This window comes from Neovison vison, chromosome 3 (assembly GCF_020171115.1).
Source record: "Neovison vison isolate M4711 chromosome 3, ASM_NN_V1, whole genome shotgun sequence".
NCBI lineage: Eukaryota > Metazoa > Chordata > Mammalia > Carnivora > Mustelidae > Neogale > Neogale vison.
In genome coordinates this window covers 176,396,593-176,416,124 of record NC_058093.1, presented here as the reverse complement: position 1 = coordinate 176,416,124, position 19,532 = coordinate 176,396,593, and the positions used below count along the sequence as shown (strand labels likewise).

Sequence of the window (19,532 nt, the reverse complement as noted above, 5' to 3'; positions counted from 1 at the left end):
ACATTTGGGCATGTAGTGAATTGTGCCTTTTCAACTAAGTAAGATGTGAAAACAAGAAGCCAAAATTGAGGGGCACCTGGGTGGCTCAGTGTGTTAAGCCTCTGCCGTCTGCTCAGGTTATGATCTCAGGGTCCTGGGATCCAGCCCCATATCCAGCTCTCTGCTCAGCTGGGAGCCTGCTTCCCCCCTCTCTCTGCCTGCCTCTCTGCCTACTAACTCACTCTGTGAACTAACTCTCTCTGTGAAATAAATAAATAAATAAATAAAATCTTTAAAAGAGAAAAAGAAGCGGTAGCAGCAGCAGCAACCAAAATTGAGACAACTTCTGACAGCCAGTTCAGGGACCACAGAGTTAGAAAGACCACTGGCAATCAAAAACATCCCTCCTTTGCCAACCTTGGAAGCTTTGGATCAATTCCCACTCCTTACAGCTTTCTTGGGAGTACTGTATAGCCTAGGACCCACCCTCAATATTACATTTGGCAAATAACTTCTTTTCTTTGCCAAGTTAACAATACCATGACCTAGCCAAATAATCCTTACAATACACCTGAGTTTTAAAGGTGTGGCATTCATGCATTTCAAACTGTAAAAGCCTAAAACTTGGCATAATTCCTGATATGCCTCATACATTTTTTCCTCCTTTCCTTCCTCCTTTCCTTTTTTCTTCTCTCTGTCCCCCTCCCTCTCTCTACTTTCATCTCTCTCCCACCCTCTTTCCTTCCATCCTTACTTCTGTCTCTCCAGCTTCTCTCTCTCCCTCTCTCTTTCTTTCTTTCTTCCCTTTCACGTTTTTTACAGATAACTTAGTTTGCAAAAGAATAATGATCTTCCAACTCACAAGCCTCTGGCCTCCATTTGACCCCAAAATAAAACAATAAAAATGAATTATAGGTGAGACCTCTCAGGCTTTTGTTAGTTACCTGGGGTCAACAGTCAAGGAGTGACCTAATGCTCTGGTTGCTGGGTCACTGTCGGTTCAAAGATGTTTTACTGCGACTCCTAACCAAGATTCCCATTGTGATACCCCATCAAGGATACTAGCACCTACCCAGAGGGCCTAAGGAAGCTGGCCACATGTCGGGCCCTCTCCTAAGGGATCCAAGGAGAACAAGCCCACTGTCATCAATGTCTGCTCCTTCCCTTTCTGTAATTGGCAATTGCATTACAATTACCTAGAACAGAGTCTTTATGTAGAAAATTTATTCCTTTTTCCTTTGCTTAAAGAGATCTTCTTTAAAGAGATCTTTCTTTAAAGATCTTCTACCTTTAAAGGTAAAAGAAGGATGAACCTGATGGCTTTTGAATAATGAGTGGAAGCTTGTTTGGAGATCGTTTTACAATCTGTTGCAAGGACCGTGCAGACTACATAGGAATGGGGAGCAGGAGAGCCCCTTTCCCCTGCATTTGGGACCAAGGCTGCATCCCACCTAGGTTCCTCCATTGATTATTCTAACTGTGAAGCTAATCTGACAAGAACAAGAGAATCTCTTTCTTAGAAAGTTTTCATTCTGGATCTCAATCTCCACCCACCCTCACACCTTGCTTTTGATCTATCTTTTATATAATGAAATGTCTTGGGTTTCTGCATCAGTTAAAGGGTGCCATTTCATAAAATACCCAGATGGTTGCACTTTTTGAAGAGTAGCATTTTCAGATCCCACATCTAGTCAGCCTTGACAGCAGGCTTACTGAAGAATGTCTAAAGCCTCCTACAAAGAAAAAGAGCACAGCACAGAACTAATGTTTCTCCCTTTGAAACCACTGTTAGCCCTGAAAAGCAACCATTATTATGTGAATAAGAGGGATGAAGAAGATAACCAGTGGCTAGAGGGTTCAGTAACAGAATTACAAAGTTCATCTCCTCAAGATAAGTTTATGCCTTGGGTCTCACACAGCTGAATGCCTTGCAAAGACAAAGCATGGGCATTATAAACATACTGACTGGACTTCGTTTTTTTGCTCATGCCTTAACTTTGTTTAAATGCAGCCTCATCAGACAGGGGGAAAGAGAGGGGCCTCTGTGATTAACCATCTGTATTGATTTGTAATGCCCTCTACAGAAAAGTCGTGGAGGGATGCGTGAGGCGGGCAGAAAATCCTCTAATTACACATACAAACTTGTTTCACAGAAGAGGCACATGGGGCACGTAGCTGGCTCACTGTGAGTTCAAGCCCCACATTGGGCACAGAGCCTACACAAAATGAAATTTTAAATTAAAACAAAACAAAACAGGAGCACAAAGCAACAGCAGAGGTGAATGCTACCAAATGACTCTCCTCTTGCTGTTCAAAACAGAAAGGGTATTGGTGTCCCATACTGGTTGATCCAGTATTTAGTTTCATGGTTTTCTGCTCCTTAGGCCAGAATATTGGCCTGTCCTTTTCAGAAGTTGTAATTATTACCCATTGTACCTTCAGGGCATGAAGTACCAAAGAAGCTTCAACCCTGGGGATTGTGGATTTGGAAATGGCAAGCCACTGGGTTCAGCTTATAGGTTTATACCATCTATCAGCAACTGATCTATTCTTTTAAAAATACAGAAAGCAATCCAATGATTCCTTTTGTGTTCCTATCAGAGTTTTAAAACAGCAATAACAACTTGATTGTACTCTTCACTCAGAGGGAACTTTGCACTTGAAAGACATAAAGTGTTTTGTAGAGCAGAACATTCTTTGAAAGCTCTGGGTGGAAGAAAGCACTTGCTTAAGGAACTTAATTGAGAGAAACAGTGCAGCCTGGACAGGGCTGCCTGAGTTCAAAGGCACCGCTTTTAATCCCAAACCTTTTTAATTTTACTTAACTTTTATTTCTTTCTGGGTGACTAAACTGCAAACTTCTATTAATCTACTGCCAAGTAATTTTTCTTAAGAAGGTGGATACTTTACAAGATTCATAGCCAGGAGCCCTCTGTCAGGAATGCTGTACAGTTTTGCATAGGTAAAAACAGAGGCCCAGGAGAGGTCACTCTGTTTTGTGTGTAGAACAGACTCTATCTCTGGCAAGTCCACTGCGATTGAAAATAAGGCACTCCTTTCAGTCTGGAAAATGTAATGCCCCTGGCAATATATGATCTTGGAGAGTGAAGCCTAGTGTTTTCATAGTTGAGATTTTGTGTTAGTAGAACAGCCAAAATGTCAACTGTTGCAGGGAGAGTCATCCAATTCACACATATGTGTCTGGAAAGAAAGCTGAGCTTCAGAAGATGACATTTAACATTTGGAGGGGGGTGGGCAGAGAATGAGAAGGACACAGGAAAGGCCTACTGCAGCCAAGCAGTAAGGGGCTATTGGAAGAATCACATTAGCAAAATTGTTCTTTCTTTTGCTCTGGTACAAGACATTTGTAACATGGCTTTCAGGCTTTCATACTGTGTGATTTTTTTTTTTAATTTTTAATTAATTTATTTTTTTGTATGGCCCATTCTAGAGTTAAAGAGCTTATAAAATGACCAGGTAAAACACCCTCAACAAAAGTAATTTCTCGAAAAGAGCAAGCGATAAAATGGGCCAGGGTTTTTTTGGCTGGTCTATCTTCATGAAATGAGGGACCAGAATCATACTATATTTGATTATTTTGATCATCCTAACAACTAATACAGATCAAGAGTGCAGCACCTTTTTTCTTGATATTTATTTTCTAGGGGAAAAAAAGGATTTATTGTGATGATTGTACTCTCACCTTTTTGTAACTTCTAGTATTTCTACAGTCTTACAAATAACTACTTATCTCTATTGTTCTGGTTACTTTTTCTCTTGCATGGACTAAAGCATTAGTATTAATTGGCTTTAATAAGTGTCCCAGGAGAATTAAGAAAAAAGACATAATCTGGCTTATTAAATGTTGTACTGACATTGTTTAGAGCAATGTCCTGGAAGACTCGCACTGTTGAATACAAAACAATTGAAAATCAATTGGCAGGTGTACCTGGGTGGCTCAGTGGGTTAAAGCCTCTGCCTTAGGCTCAGGTCATGGTCTCAGGGTCCTGGGATCCAGCCTCTGCTCAACAGGGAGCCTGCTTCCTCCTCTCTCTGCCTGCCTCTTTGCCTGCTTGTGATCTCTGTCGGTCAAATAAATAAATAAAATCTTTAAAAAAAAAAAAAGAAAGAAAAGAAAATCAACTGGCAAATCAACCAACTTAACATAGCATGATGACGAGCCAGTAAAGAAAACGTACCACCTCATACACATTAGGATGGTTACTACCAAAAAGTAAAAATATAAGTGTTGGCAAGAATGTGGAAAAATTCAAACATTTGTGCATTGCACATGGGAATGTAAAATGGTATGGCCGGTATGGAAAACAGTAGGGTAGACCCTCAACAAATTAAAAATAGAATTACCATATGATACAGTAATTTCTCTTCAGCATTTCCACCCAAAAGAATGGAAGATGGGGGGGACTGAGTGGCTCAGTCAGTGAAGCATCTGCCTTTGGCTCAGGTCATGATCCCAGGGTCCTGAGATGGAGCACCACATCAGGCTCCTTAATGGGAGCTTGCTTTTCCCTCTGCCAGTCCACACACCCCTGCTTGTGTTCTCTCTGTCTCAAATAAAAACTTAAAAAAAAAAAAAAAAAAAAAAAGAATGGAATACAGGGTCTCAACAAGATACCTGTACACCCATGTGCAAAGAAGCATTATTCAAAATAGCCAAAAGGTGGAAGAAACCCAAGTATCCATCTGCACACAAATGGATAAACAAAATGTGGTATATACATAAAATGGAGTATTATTCAGTGTTAAAAAGGAAAGAAATTCTGACACACGCTACAACATGAAAGAAGCTTAAAGACATTATACTAGGTGAAATAAGCTGATCAAGAAAGGACAAATACGGGGCACCTGGGTGGCTCAGTGGGTCAAGCCACTGCCTTTGGCTCAGGTCATGATCTCAGGGTCCTGGGATCAAGTCCTGCATGGGGCTCTCTGCTCAGCAGGCAGCCTGCTTTCCTTTCACTCTCTCTGCCTGCCTCTCTGCCTACTTGTGATCTCTGTCAGATAAATAAATAAAATCTTTAAAAAAAGAAAGAAAGAAAGAAAGGACAAATACCACGATGCCACCTCTATGAGAGACCTAGAGAAGTCAAATTCCCTAGAGACAGAAAGTAGAGTGGTAACTGCCACAGGCTAGGAGGAAGGGGACAAACTGTTGAATGTGTACAGACTTTCAACTGAGAAAGATGAGAAAGTTCTGGAGATGGGTGGTGGTGGTAGTAGTTGCACAATACTGTGAATGTACTTAACACCACCAAACCATACGCTTAAAAATATGGTTAAAATAGTACATTTTATGTCATGTATATTTTTTCACAAGGAAAAAATAAGTAAAATATTAGAACAGGAAGTTAGTTACCTTTTTAAAAAAAGTACAGAGTAGAGTAACAGGCACATGATGCCTCCTTAAGTGGACTTACATTCTCTATCATTGTTGCCTCCCTGCTGTAGGAGCCAATGAAGTTTTTTGTGAGTTTTAAATTACTTCAGGCCCACACCTTTCCCTTGCCCTTTGTCTGAGGAAGAATTCACCACTCCTCTGTTCTTCCCCACCCCTCCCACCTTCCATATACCCTCACTTTCATTATAGGGGTCAACCAGACATGTATAGAGCCATCTGGTTCAGAAACATGGATTACGTGGGGCGCCTGGGTGGTTCAGTGGGTTAAAGCCTCTGCCTTCGGCTCAGGTCCTGGGATCGAGCCCGGCATCGGGCTCTCTGCTCTGCAAAGAGCCTGCTTTCTCCTCTCTCTCTGCCTGCCTCTCTGCCTACTTGTGATCTGTGAAATAAATAAATAAAATCTAAAAAAAAAAAAAGAAACATGGATTACGTGAATATCCTTATAAAATTTTCAAACTGAATCTGTGAACAAGCTGTCTTTTATTACCTTGGTACAAGAACTGTGGGAAGAGAAATTAAAGCTGCAGAGGAGAATGGTACCAGAGAACTCTACAACTGTGAACTGTTTTGCCCTAGAGGCTTTGTGACAAATGATAACAATGACCTATTCGATCAGAATTATTACCGGGGCAAAAAAAATTTCAAGAGGAACCTCAAAGACAGATTTATAAGGCATTCCACATTTCCTGAACTCCTCAGCAGGATTTTGCCAAGGGATCCATGAAGTTCTGTCTAAACTGTTGTGTCAGAATGGTGTAAGTTCCTCCCTTAGTCTGGGGATGGCAGGGCGCTTTGCCTAGAGAGGGAACTTCAAGGGGATCAACTGTGAAGAGAACTGTGCCACATGCCTATTGAGAAAGGACATTAGAGATACCAGAGGTGTTAACTGAACTGATTATTTATAATATACATGTAAATGCACAAAGTTGGACAGATATAGAAATAAATAATAATGGTTGCTGATAAGAATCATCCATGGATGCTAAAATTAATGGTGAAAGTATAATGAAGAGCTAGATATTTGCAAAGTTTGAAAGTCCCTCTCCAGAAGATTCTTATTAATTACAAAGAGGAAAATAGTAACTTTACAGAAGAGTAATCTGGCAAGCACCCCCTTAGACAAATAATCTGTTAATATCACCAATGATATGAACAAACCTTATATTGCCTAATATATTCTTTGGTTAAAAAAAAAAAAGAGGGGCGCCTGGGTGGCTCAGTGAGTTAAGCTCTGCCTTAGGCTCAGGTCATGATCTCAGGATCCTGGGATGGAGCCTGGCATCGGGCTCTCTTCGGGGAGCCTGCTTCCCCCTCTCTCTCTGCCAGTCTCTCTGCCTGCTTGTGATCTATCTCTCTCTGTGTCAAATAAATAAATAAAATCTTAAAAAAAAAGAAAGAAAGAAAGAAAGAAAAGTAAAAGAGGAACCTCATGACATTTAGTCTGCTTTCAAAAAGCCTTACTTTGTAAGAGCTGTCCCTGGAAAAAAATGTGATTATGCAGGACTTACATATGGCTTGGGCCAGGTTGCGTTGGTTTTGTTTCTCCAATTTCTAAGCAAATTATGCTGACTAAGATAGAATTGAATTGGTTTCCTTACCACCTCAGCAACCTGACTACCAGAATTCAAGTCACCCCGGACTTGAGAAGGAGGTTGGATATGGGACGGTTGGATATGGGACGTAATATTAGCTTCAATAATTGTACACATTGTTCTGCTTCTAAAATCTGCCTAAATATGCTTTAATATGGCATTGAATAAAGATGAGAGATCTGAGTTCTGCATATTAAAGCTAAGGCAACTGGTAAGTTTGTATCAAGGGCCTACCTCCCCAGGCTGAGAGGATGAGGCTGCCTATGGTCACACTCACCAGGAAAAGTAGCAATGCTTTTGCTTCGAGAAACAGCCTTGAACTAACTCTGCTTTCTCTATTCCTCCAAGCTTCCGCAGGTTCACTCGATCCAACAGTGTGACCACAGCAGTACAGGCCGACCTGGACTTCCACGATAATCTGGAAAACTCTCTGGAGTCTATAGAGGACAATTCATGCCCCGGCCCAATGGCCAGACAGTTCTCCCGGGACGCCAGCACCTCCACGGTCAGCATTCAGGGCTCAGGAAACCACTACCACGCCTGCGCTGCCGACGATGACTTTGATGCGGATTTTGACCCTTCGATTCTGCCTCCCCCGGATCCCTGGATTGACTCGATCACTGAAGATCCCCTGGAGGCTGTCCAAAGGTCAGTGTGCCACCGGGACGGCCACTGGTTTCTGAAGCTTCTCCAGGCCGAGCGGGACCGCATGGAAGGGTGGTGCCAGCAGATGGAGAGAGAAGAGCGGGAAAACAACCTGCCGGAAGACAGTAAGTAATGGCCGCCGTGCACGCCTGCGTACACGGCGCTTCCGGGCTGGGCTGACGCGGCACCTGTAGACGTCGTGGTTCCTTTCCTGCCAGGTTCGCTGGTCTAGCTGCGGTTCCACACCCCCTGCCGCGACTCGGGGTGCGGACCGCGGAGCTGTTCCGGCTGCGAGACCATCCGCCCCCTGCGCCGCCCAAGGAAAGGAGAACCACTGGGCAGAGCATTAGCTAGCTCTAGCCCGGTGCCTGCGCTCTAGATCCTTTCTTCTCTGAAGAGGACCAAGCTCAACGTGAGGATGGCCCCACCGTTGTACACCGGTTCCTCTTTCCGGAGAGGTTTCTGAAGGGATGCTGATTCCAGGGAATTAAATGCCCCATGCACCGGTCCAAGTAGTAGAACAAGGCCAATAATGCGTAGGCCAGTAGAGACCACGCTTATTAAAATTCACAAACCCGTTTTTAGCATGCAGTTTCTCTCATGGGTTTCAGGGAGGCAAACCTTCAGCCACTAAATGAATTAACACAAATTTCAACTTGGCGGGGTTAAAATAAGTGATAAAATATGATGAATAAGTAAGATAAATAACTGAAGCCTGGCACACCATTATTTTTTTTTAAAGATTTTATTTATTTATTTGACAGAGAGAGATCACAAGTAGATGGAGAGGCAGGCAGAGAAGAGAGAGGAGGAAGCAGGCTCCCTGCTGAGCAGAGATGCGGGACTCGATCCCAGGACCCTGAGATCATGACCTGAGCCGAAGGCAGCGGCTTAACCCACTGAGCCACCCAGGCGCCCCCTGGCACACCATTATTGAAAATATTTGCTTTTTAACACAACAATAATTCCTATTAACAGCTGACAACAATAGGTAGCTGACTGGCTGGCAGACTGTTGGCTGCCTGGCTTAGTTGGTGGAGGTTGGGACTCTTGATCTCAGGGTTGTGAGTTCAAGCCCCAGATTGGATATAGAGCTTACTTTAAAAATGAGTAAATAAATAAGTCATTGACAACAACATGACCAGGTTACCTCAGTTCTGAGGCATGTTTTTCACATTTTCAACAATTCTGAAATTGGGATATAGTTTGTAATCAGTGTATATTTGTGTAATCAGTGTGTATTTTAATGCTGTGTGTTTGTTTTCTCTGAAAAACCTTTAAAAAAAAAGATTTTATTTATTTATTTATTTGAGAGAGAGATCACAAGTAGGCAGAGAGGCAGGCAGAGAGATAGGGGGAAGCAGTCTCCCTGCTGAGCAGAGAGCCAGATGTGGGGCTTGATCCCAGAATCCTCAGACCATGATCTGAGCCAAAGGCAGAGGCTTAGCCCACTGAGCCCCCTAGGCACCCCATCTGAAAAACTATTATTAAATGAATGGTGGATCTTCCAACAGATGATATTTTTGAATCAAAGAAATTTAGGTATTTAGGGGTAGGCATTTAAGCCTGTCTTCATTTTTGCATGGGAACCACCTAGAAGAGTATTGTCATGATGCGGCTTTTGGGGCCTATTTTTAACATTTTTAAAATTTTTTTAAATTTTTATTTTATTATTTTTTTAAGATTTTATGTATTTATTTGACAGAGAGAAACACAGCAAGAGAGAGAGAACATAAGCAGGGGAGTGGGAGAGGGAGAAAGCAGGCTTCCTGCAGATCAGGGAGCCCAACTCAGAGTTTGACCCCTGGACATTGGGATCATGACCTCAGCCGAAGGCAGATGCTTAACGAGGAAGCTACCCAGGGGCCCATTTTTAGATCATTTAACTTTTTCTCATAAAAAATTTAAAACACGCGGGGCGCCTGGGTGGCTCAGTGGGTTAAAGCCTCTGCCTTCGGCTCAGGTCATGATCCCAGGGTCCTGGGATCGAGCCCTGCGTCAGACTCTCCGCTTGGCGGAGAGCCTGCTTCCTCCTCTTTCTCTCTCTGCCTGCCTCTCTGCCTACTTGTGATCTCTGTCTGTCAAATAAATAAAATAAAATCTTTAAAAAAAAAAAAAATTTTAAACACGCACAAAAGTATAGGGTTTAGTACAGTGAACCTCCATGTACCTGTCACCCATCACAACTGGCCAGTCTCCTTTTCTTATCTTCCCTCTCCTGTCATTTTTGCCACGTTATCTTGAAGAAAGTCCAAGGCATGCATCATGGCACTTTACTATGTATCCACTGTTAAGGATTTTTTTTTAACATAATCATCATATATCATCATCCCTAATAAAAATATTAATAATTTCTTAATAATTATGGAGCACCTGGGTGACTCAGATGTTAAGTGTCTGCCTTGGGCCCAGATCATGATCTCTGGGTCCTGGGATTGAGCTCCCTGCTCAGCGGGGAGTCTGCTTTTCCCTTCCTCTCTCCTGCTCTCCCTTCTTGTGCTCTCTCTCTCTGACAAATAAGTAAAATTTTAAAAAAATAAAAATTTAAGGGGCGCCTGGGTGGCTCAGTGGGTTAAAGCCCCCTGCCTTCGGCTCATGTCATGATCCCAGAGTCCTGGGATGGAGCCCCACATCGGGCTCTCTGCTCCACAGGGAGCCTGCTTCCTCCTCTCTGCCTGCCTCTCTGCCTACCTCTCTGCCTACTTGTGATCTCTATCTGTCAAATAAATAAATAAAATCTTTTTTAAAATAAATAAATAAATATTTTAAAAAAAATAATTTCCTAATAATTAGACGCTGCACCTATGTTAAATGATGTTAAATAGACTTACTAAATGAACCAAACCAAGTATGTCAAGGGACAGTGAGTTTTCCATAAAGGAAGTATTTTTATGAAACTGAGTCTGGGAAAAGAACAATTAGCAGGTTGTGGAATTTCCTTGCTGTGTCTTGAGCTCAGCTCTTCCGTGCATTCACTCCTCCTGACTGAACCCTATCGACTAGCCAGTGTTATGTGTTGTCTTTATGAACAGGTCAGAAAATCCATATTTAGGTTCCTTTTGTCCTTTCATGTTACAAATGCAAACAACTTAGCAGTGGAAAAGTAAATCTCCTTGACACTTGCCCCTAAGATTTGGTGCCATTGCAAGGTCACCTGAGTGTTAATCCACAAGCAGAATTAGCTTTTTGCCCTGGTGACAGGTGAAGGAGGCACCACCCAGCAGCAGTGGATAGGGTAATTTTCAGTAAAAAGTCTTAGCAGTTACATCTTCTTATTTTCCTTTCTTCTTGTGGGTATACCCAAAGCTTATTAGATTTTCCTAGAAAAAATGCGTGTCTAAGAAGCAGCAGCCTCTGCTCAACAGAACAAGCTAATTTTCAGATTCCAATAACTTCAACTCAGTAATTTGGGACTCATTCTAGGTTCCTGGTTGGCTTCGAATAGGATCCAGGAAAGCTGCTCATCTGTTTTCTTTTAATCTATTGGGTGTTTTGGTTTTTTTCCCCCCATCTAAGACTATATCTACTTCTCTCAACTCAGCTTTACAATGATGTATGAAGATAGTTATTGTATAAAGATTTAGGAAAATCTTCTGTGATGCTAAAGGAGCTATGAACACAAGTTAATGTGTTTTGATACAAACACATGTATTTGAAAGGTGAAGATTTTGTCAGAAAATCGGGTTCTCATCTTGTGCTTGGGATGGAAGAGAAGTATTTTTGTATTTTGAAATTACACTATTAGAAAAGTTGCAAGGTAATGAACATGAAGGAGCAACCCATTCATTCGCAGCTGTGGAACTTTACTTCACATGTTACTTAAAATATTGATTTATGAAGAGGACTTAACAAATATATCCCACATGAAGGTATTTTGCTATAACAAGATTTGTTCTAAAGAATAATAACTGCTGTCTTTGTACATGAAGTTTCCACTATTAATAAGCTCTACACCTGAAGAACATTTTCTTCAGAGTAGTGATACATTTTCTCAGATCTACCACTTTATTTTACAGGGTTGTTGCCTGCAGGGGGAGATGCAATGGTCATGGCTGCAGAACAGGCAAAGATAACTAGGGGTGGGAGTATTTTTTAGTACTTTGCTTTAAAAGTACTGAACTAAATAAATCAGTCTTAGATGGCAAGTATGCAATGAAACCTGCTTCACTGGGGCATTGGTCTTACTTTGTAGTTTGAAACATATTTTAATATCAGAACCCTCTTTTCTAATTAAAAATAATTTACACAGAACACCAGTAAATATAACAGAAAGAACAGTGAAGGGGCGCCTGGGTGGCTCAGTCACTGAGCGGCTGCCTTCAGCTCAGGTCATGGTCCCAGGGTCCTGGGATTGAGCCCTGCATCTGGCTCCTGCCCTGTGGGAAGCCTGCTTCTCCCTTTCCCACTACCCCTGCTTGTGTCTCCCTGCCCCTCTCTCTGTTAAATAAATAAATAAAATCTAGGAAGGAAGGAAGGAAGGAAAGAAAGAAGGAAGGAAGGAAGGAAGGAAGGGGAAAGAAAGGGAGGAAGGAAGAACCGTGAAGCTGTCTTGTCTGAGTTCTGTCTGCTCAGCCTCTACTGCCCCTAATAACCTCCCCCATCCTCTCCCCTGACCTCAAAAAAGATCCTAGGGTTTCTACGATACAGTTTAAAACCCAATGGTTTGTAATGAAAAGTCCAAATTAATTTTTTCAAATAACTATAGATCAAACAGCTAACACAAAGTTTAGATGTAAATGCTCTTTATGTATGCTTTTTTAAATGTACAAAACTGATTCAAATTAGTAACATCTATTCATATACACCCATCCAGCCTAGAAAATATGACTCTTCCTTCAAGTCTCAGCTTGGGCCTCACCTTCCGGAAGTTTGCAGAATGCCTCCCCTCAGGCTGAATTGGGTGTGTCTCCCTGGTGATTCCATAATAGCCTGTACATTTGTCTATCAACTATTTCCAACATAATTTTATAGTAGTCTATGTATCTCTGTCTTCCAGTGAAAAATGAGCTCTCTGAGGACAGAAATTATTCTTACCTCACTCATCTTTATATCCACTGCCCCTCTGATGGTTCCTGGTACATAGCAGGGGATCAGTGAATATATATTTGAGTACTGGAAATATTTTGGAAATTCTATTTTACAAAAGTATTTCATCTTGCAAAATGTTTCCTCTTCAGGAGCTACAGAATACTCAATGAGTAACTAGCAGTTGTTGTTGTCAAAAGTAGAAAGGGGGCTTCCCTGGTTTGGTGATGAGCTCTTCTGAAGCAAGGATGTGACAGAGACACAAGCACCTGCCACAGAAATGGTAGAAAGGACTTCTGTGTCGGTCAGCCGAATAATCTAGATGACCCTTCTACGTCCCATTCAGCTCTTGGGACATGATTCCATTCAACAAGCACTTGAAAGCTTTATCCTTCATCCCCAAGAGCTTCAATCTACCAGCATTCCAGAATTCTAAATAGCACAGAGGTAACCTCCCAGCCCAAACTTTCCAGGGCCAAGAGTTGCCAGTTTCAAATGAGGCAAACTCGGATCAGTGAAGGTCTGACCAGAGAGCCGTAGCCACCCTGAACGGGAAGAAGGGAGACTAGAAGCACATGAGAGAATATTTATCTTGTCCTTACAATACCCCCGGCAGTGGGCTGGAGACTTTGACAGGTGTTTTATTTGCCCTCAAAACAGCTCTCTGGCAGTATCTTGTCCAAGGTCACAGAACACAGAAGTGTCTGATGGAACAGATACAACATGAATAACAGTTGACAAGATAATAATACTCTGTGTGTCACTTGGTGCTGTCCTCTAAAGCTCTCCATACATATCTGTCCCTGGCTCCTTGGCAACCACAATTCTGTTCTGATAACTGGGCCTGGAGCTGTAGAGGGCCTTTGTTTTATTCATTCTCTAATTTATCCTTTTCTTTTTTTTTTTATTTAAAAAAAAGGGGGGGGCAATCCTGTCTGGTAGGCACTGCCAACGTCTGAGTAACCAGCTTCAAAAAAAAAATATGTATACCAGAAACACTCCTTGACAGATCCCTTCCAGGATAGATAGTCTTCAAAATCCTTAGGGAAGGAAAAGTAGTTTAGAGTGAGAGAAAGGAAAAAAAATTTTTTAAGATTTTATTTATTTAAGAGAGAGTTTGCAAGAGAGAGCACGAGCAGGGCGGGCAGTGAGAGGCAGAGGGAGAGCGACAATCGACTCCCCACTGAGCAGGGAGCCCGATGCAGGACTCCATCCCAGGACTCTGGGATTATGACCTGAGCAGAAAGCTGAGACCACCTGTGCCACCCAAGCACCCTGAGAAAGGAAGATTCGGACTATACTTGCTTAATTTATTTTGGGGGGGAGGGACACTAGAACTATCCCAGTTCTTAAATATTCAAAAATGTTTAATGCACTCAATGCCTCTGAAATGTACACTTCAACCTGGTTGAAATGGTAGATCCTGATATCTATTTTATCACACAAGAAAAATCCTGCCCCCCTCCAAAAAAACCCTCTGCAGCGGCTGAATGTAGTGGAACAAACATTCTAACGCTCTAGGATCTTGTTCATAGTTATTTATCATGCTTATAAGAATGTAAGGTATTCTGCTCACTGTCTTCCTGAATTTGAAATACACAGTATTGGTGGGGGATAAAAAAGAAGCTAGGAACAGAACCTATGCGCTCAGTGGGAGCTTGAGGTCCATATTTAGGGTGTGGGACGGTTGCAGTCATCTTTCTTGTCTAGAGCCTTAAAAAGGAAAGGAGCCATCCAATTTTAAATAATTATTCGGTTATCAACTATTGTATGATACCATTGCCCTGACTCTGATAGCTCCTTCGTAGGAATATTGTTTTTGGCATTCTGGGACTGGAAGACACTTTCCGGGAGTACCTGAAGCTGTTAAATGTGCGGGACAAGGGAAAGAACGAGAAGGGCATTTGTGGTCGCCTGTGATCTTTGCAAAGTGTAACTATACATTCTCTGGGTGTGTGGAGCTATTATGTGCCCTGATAAAAATAAAAGTGGGACAAGGGCTTCGGTTCTTGTTTTAAATGTTCATCCCTAACAGTCGTTAGGAGAGTTTTGGCTTGGTAACCAAATAATGAAAGTCTGCAGTGAGTGAGGTTTCCTCCAAACCCTGGCCGCTGACAGAATGCTTGTTCCCCCAGCACTTGAAGTAAAATGATACAAGCTTTCCTCAGACAATGAAACCCTTGTATGAAACAGCTGTCTCGGGGAGATGGCTCAGTGCTATTTGACAGTGGCTTGTATGTTACATAGATACGTCTAGTATTATCTGACCGGGAATGAAACAGCCAGATGGAACCAAATGCTCCTAACTAGGAATGCAGTCTAGCAATGCGGGTGAAAAACAGAGGCTCAGGTTTCAGGGGCCCTAGGATGAAATACTGGTCGATTGTGCTGGGAAATGTATCTTTGCCTCCTGAATGGTGGACAACTTATATGCAGAATTTTCAGGCTTTATCTGAAATGAACTGATAAACCTAGAGCGTGTGCAGGAGGCAGATTAATTCCACTTTAATTTTGCCTGGTAATAGCATCCAGGTTAGTGAAACTTGGCCCTAGGTCCCCCTGAAGGCTTGTGAACCTTGGCAGCGAATGTGGGGCTGGTAATGAAACCTGAAACGGGGTTTGCCTGGTTTCAGGTTGAGTTACGGAAGCTGTGCACAGTCATCATTGTGACTGTCTCTCAGTGAGATCGCCAGGGTTACTCTGCCCAGTGTTACCTGTGGCATGTCCCTGCAGCCTGTGGGTGGCAAGCAAAGGAGCTCTCTCTCTGATTTCTGCATTTCATCTGCCTCGAGCCTTGTGTATTTCTAAACAGGGTGGGGTGGGTGCATCTTGGTTCCTTTCTATTTTATTCGCATCTTACTTTCAAAGTGATCTTTAAAAATTCCCTCCCTGCCCTAGCCCCCCACCCCCGCAAGCACACATGCGTGTACACACACACTGCTTAGTCTCTTTTTTAAGGTCTGGCCAACCTGAAATTAGTGACCACAGGTGAAGTCGCAGTAATGAAAAGGAAATCCGTGTATAATGTGCTTGATGTTTAACCTTCTGAAATGTTCAGTTTATTTTGCTCTGCACTGCACTGGGCAAAAAAAGGGGAAGGTTTTGATGCCAGATGTACATCACAGAGCATCCTTTCATGGGCGTGTTTCATTGGGAGTGGTCTCTAGGGTGAGGGGGCTGTAGAGGCACGGAGAGATGGAGAATGTGGCAAAGTGAAGGGCAGGCCTGCAATGGATCTCCTGTTGTCTAGGCCAGTGGTGTTCCTTTATTCCAGACTGCTTCTGCACTGCAGAGAGGGACTGGGGCAAGATCTCCGATGGTTTTCTCCAACAGTAACTATTTCTGTGGAATATAATTGCAATGGACTTCAAACACAGTTTTCAGTTTTCTTCTTCTGGATTACCAAGGGAAGTGTTATCTACTTTCATTTCATTCAGCTTTCAAAGGCTCAAGAACTGTATGTTTCTATGTGACGTGTATGTTATCATTTCATAGCTCGTGTAAACTGAGATATGCATTAAAGCATAACCACCTTTTATGAGTCCATCCTGGAGGATGGACTGGATGGACTCAGCTAATCTCAACTAGCTGAGATTTGGAAAACTTGCTCTTTACAAGCAAGAAAGTATTTCCCCCCATGTTTCAACTGTGTGGAAGCTTTTAGTGTATAGGTTAATTTCTATTTGAGAATTCTATTCTCTATTCTTTGGCCACTGAGTTTTGGCTAAAAAAAACCCACTCTTGTAAAATGCAGAGCAACCACTGTCAGCCAGGAATGAAACAGACGCATGTTTTCTATGGAGACGCTTTGTTGACAGTAGGTCTGGATCACAAATGTGTTTGAGGAGCAGCTGGGCAGTTGGTTGGAGAAATTCTTTTCCATGAAGACACACTTGTAAATAAGAATGTCTCTACATGAATAATCCCAACTTGAAATCACACAGATTTGGTGTGGCAAATCCACATGAATTTAATGTAAGTGGGTGGATCCTTTTTTTTTTTTTTAATTCCTTTTCCCTCTTCTTTTTTTCCTTTTCCCTCTTCACCCCTATAGTCTACAACAGGGGTTGGGCAGGGGGAGGTCAAGTGAGTAAAAAGAAGTCAACCTACATCAGCCCAAATAGTATTATAAACAGAAACCCAAAAGGAATCATAACCCAGCTAAGACTATATTAGCTAATTAATTAGTCAGTACTGCAATTTACAAATTGAGGCTAGACATGGTAAAACCTCAAATAACCAGAATGCTTAAGGCCTGGAATGTTGTGGCTAATTTATTTTTCTGGTTAACATAAACTTTGTAGATGAGTCCATTAGTTTCAAAGCCTACCCCTTCAGCAAGATACCTGGAGTTACATGGCCCGTGTGTGCCATTGAAGGCTTGAGGTCTGGTAAGAAAGTCAGATATATAGATAGATCACAACAGATCACACTGGAAAGAATGTGGAAAGGGCAGAGACAGCTTTATGCATAGGGAATTTGGGGAGCAATAGAGAGGGAGAGGGGAAAGGAAATAGGGATTTCTGGAAGAGGTACACCTGAGGAGGGAGATGGGCTAGTGGAGGCACCTCCCAGCTTGGTGTTTAGCCAGAGCAAAGGCACTGAGAAGAGAGACAGCTTTTAGATTTGTGAAATCCAGAACACTGAGGGAGGTGGCAGATGTAAAGCTGAACAGGTTGGGCCTTGCCTGCAAGCCATTGAAGAGAGTTTCCTGCTTACCCCATGGATGATAGGCAGTCAAGGAAGAGTCTTAATCATGGGAATTATATGAGATAAAAAGACCCTCCAGTTCTCCTAAGAGATTGGCAAGGATTGGCAAGGGAGGGAGAACAGTCATACTGCGGATGGGGTGATGAAGCCTTGTCACCATAATGGTAATCAACTAGGGAATCCTAAGGGAAATATGATTTGGAGAGACAAGAGGTGTCAGGTGGCTGTTTAGCTATGCAACACTGAAGCTTGAGGGATTGATATATGCTGGAGTTATAAATTTGGGAAATATCAACACATTTCCAAAATAGCTGAAACCAGAGAGCGATGAGTTCATTTGAGCAGAAGAAGGGAAATGGGCTCCGGACTGAATTTTGTGTTAGGCATTTATGAGGTGAACGAGAGAGCCCTAAGGAACAAGGAATGCGGGGTCAGAGCCAGAGACTGGGGCGGGGGGGGGGTGAGTTGGTGCCAAATGCAGATCTATCCAGCAGAGGAAAGAGGAGAAGGAGGGCCAGGCGGCAGAGGGTGGGGAGACAAATAGCTGGGGAAGCAGAGGAGCAGAGGCTTTCCATCCTTTTGAGAGCATTCGCAGGAAGGTAGGACTCCACCAGGGCTGCTGTAACAAAGTACCACACACTGCTGGCCTGAACTACAGAAACAAGTGTTTTTATTTTGGGAGGCTAGAAGTCTGAAATCAAGGTGCTGGTTTCTTCTGAGGCTTCTGTCCTTGGCTGGTGACAGGTCTTCCCTCTGTGTGTCTGTGCTCTGTTCTGTTCTTCTAAGGACACAAGTTATATTGCATTAGAACCCTCACTAATGACCTTTTTTTAACTTAATTACCAAATCAAAGGCCCTGCTCCAAATACAGTCAGCTTCTCACGTATTGAGGGTTAGGAGTTCAACATTTTTTTTCTTAAGATTTTATTCATTTATTTTGACACACAGAGAGAGATCACAAGTGGGGGGAGGAGGAGCAGGCCCCCTGCTGAGGAGAGAGCGATGCAGGGCTCCATCCTAGGATCCTGAGAGCATGACCTGAGCTGAAGGCAGAGATTTAACCCACTGAGCCACCCAGGCACCCCAGGACTTCAACATTTGAATTTGGGGAGGACACAGTACAGCCCAGGACAAGGAAGAAGAGGCATTTTATATTAGGCAGAGGGGACCTTGAGAGTGGGGAGGATATCTCTCCCTCCCTCCGAATGGGAGAGATGGGAGGGTGCTCACAAGCATCCCCAGTAGTGTTAGAGCACAGAGAAGCAGAGACTATCCAGACAGACTTAGAGAACCCTAGAAGGGAATCAGGCCAACGACACAGGTAGATGGAAGGAGTGAACGTAGAAAAGTCTTCAGGGTGGGGGAAAGTATCGGTCGTGGAGAGGTGACATTAGGAATGAATGTAAGCAGTTCTCTCCTGGCACCTGGCATCTATGCTGTTATCCAGGTAACCAGGAGGGTCTGCTGCTTGCCCATCATGGGAAACCCCCATACTATACTCTTCAGAGGCTTACAGGACTAGAAGAAGAGCAGAAGAGGCAGAACATTGAGAATATTCCTGCCTGATTCTGCTTACTTCATCTCATAGGAGGCAAGGTTATTGCTGAAGATGAGGAAGTGAGGAAGTGAGTTACAAGTGAGTAAGAGTCCAAAAGGGAGGCTCAGAGAGGGCAATAACAAAGATAGCCTCAAAGGACTAATGAACAGCAATGGCAAATCGGCTGAGTTTGAAGATTATGGGTTCAGAATGGCACTGAAGCACATGACTAGACACTGTCTGGAGCACAAGGTGGGCATCTAGCTCTCCACACTAGCAGGATTTACCCAGCATGCTCTGCACCTGAAGATGGACCTTGTTTGCAGGGCAGCTGCTTCCCATGAGGAAGATTGTGGCCCTTCTTTCTACAGTGAGCTTGCTTTCCACACAAGGCTCTGGCTGGGTAATGTAAGTGTCTAGCAGTGGTTAGAGTTCTGTCTCCTCCCCCTCTCCTCCACCCAGCAACCAGTTGGCCATTGTTCTCGCTCTTGCAGGTGGGGAACTATGACAAACCATGCCAGAAAGTCTGGGCCCCTGAATAATTGTGACGGATGCTTTAGACACACAGACCAAAGAAATTATTGACACTCACCTAAATCTGCCTGAGTGAAAGCCACAAAAAAAA

The 19,532-nt window shown here is 43.0% G+C and overlaps 1 protein-coding gene across 6 annotated transcripts in view; it reads left to right on the top strand.

Moving 5' to 3' along the window:
* DLGAP1 (DLG associated protein 1) overlaps window positions 1-19,532 on the top strand; it is an 881,241-nt gene that overhangs the window by 847,905 nt on the left and 13,804 nt on the right. For all 6 annotated transcript variants that reach the window (XM_044243349.1, XM_044243348.1, XM_044243347.1 and 3 more), the window contains one exon: window positions 7,339-7,760. In XM_044243349.1, the coding sequence (XP_044099284.1) occupies window positions 7,339-7,760 (422 nt within the window). The remainder of the gene's footprint in view (window positions 1-7,338; window positions 7,761-19,532) is intronic.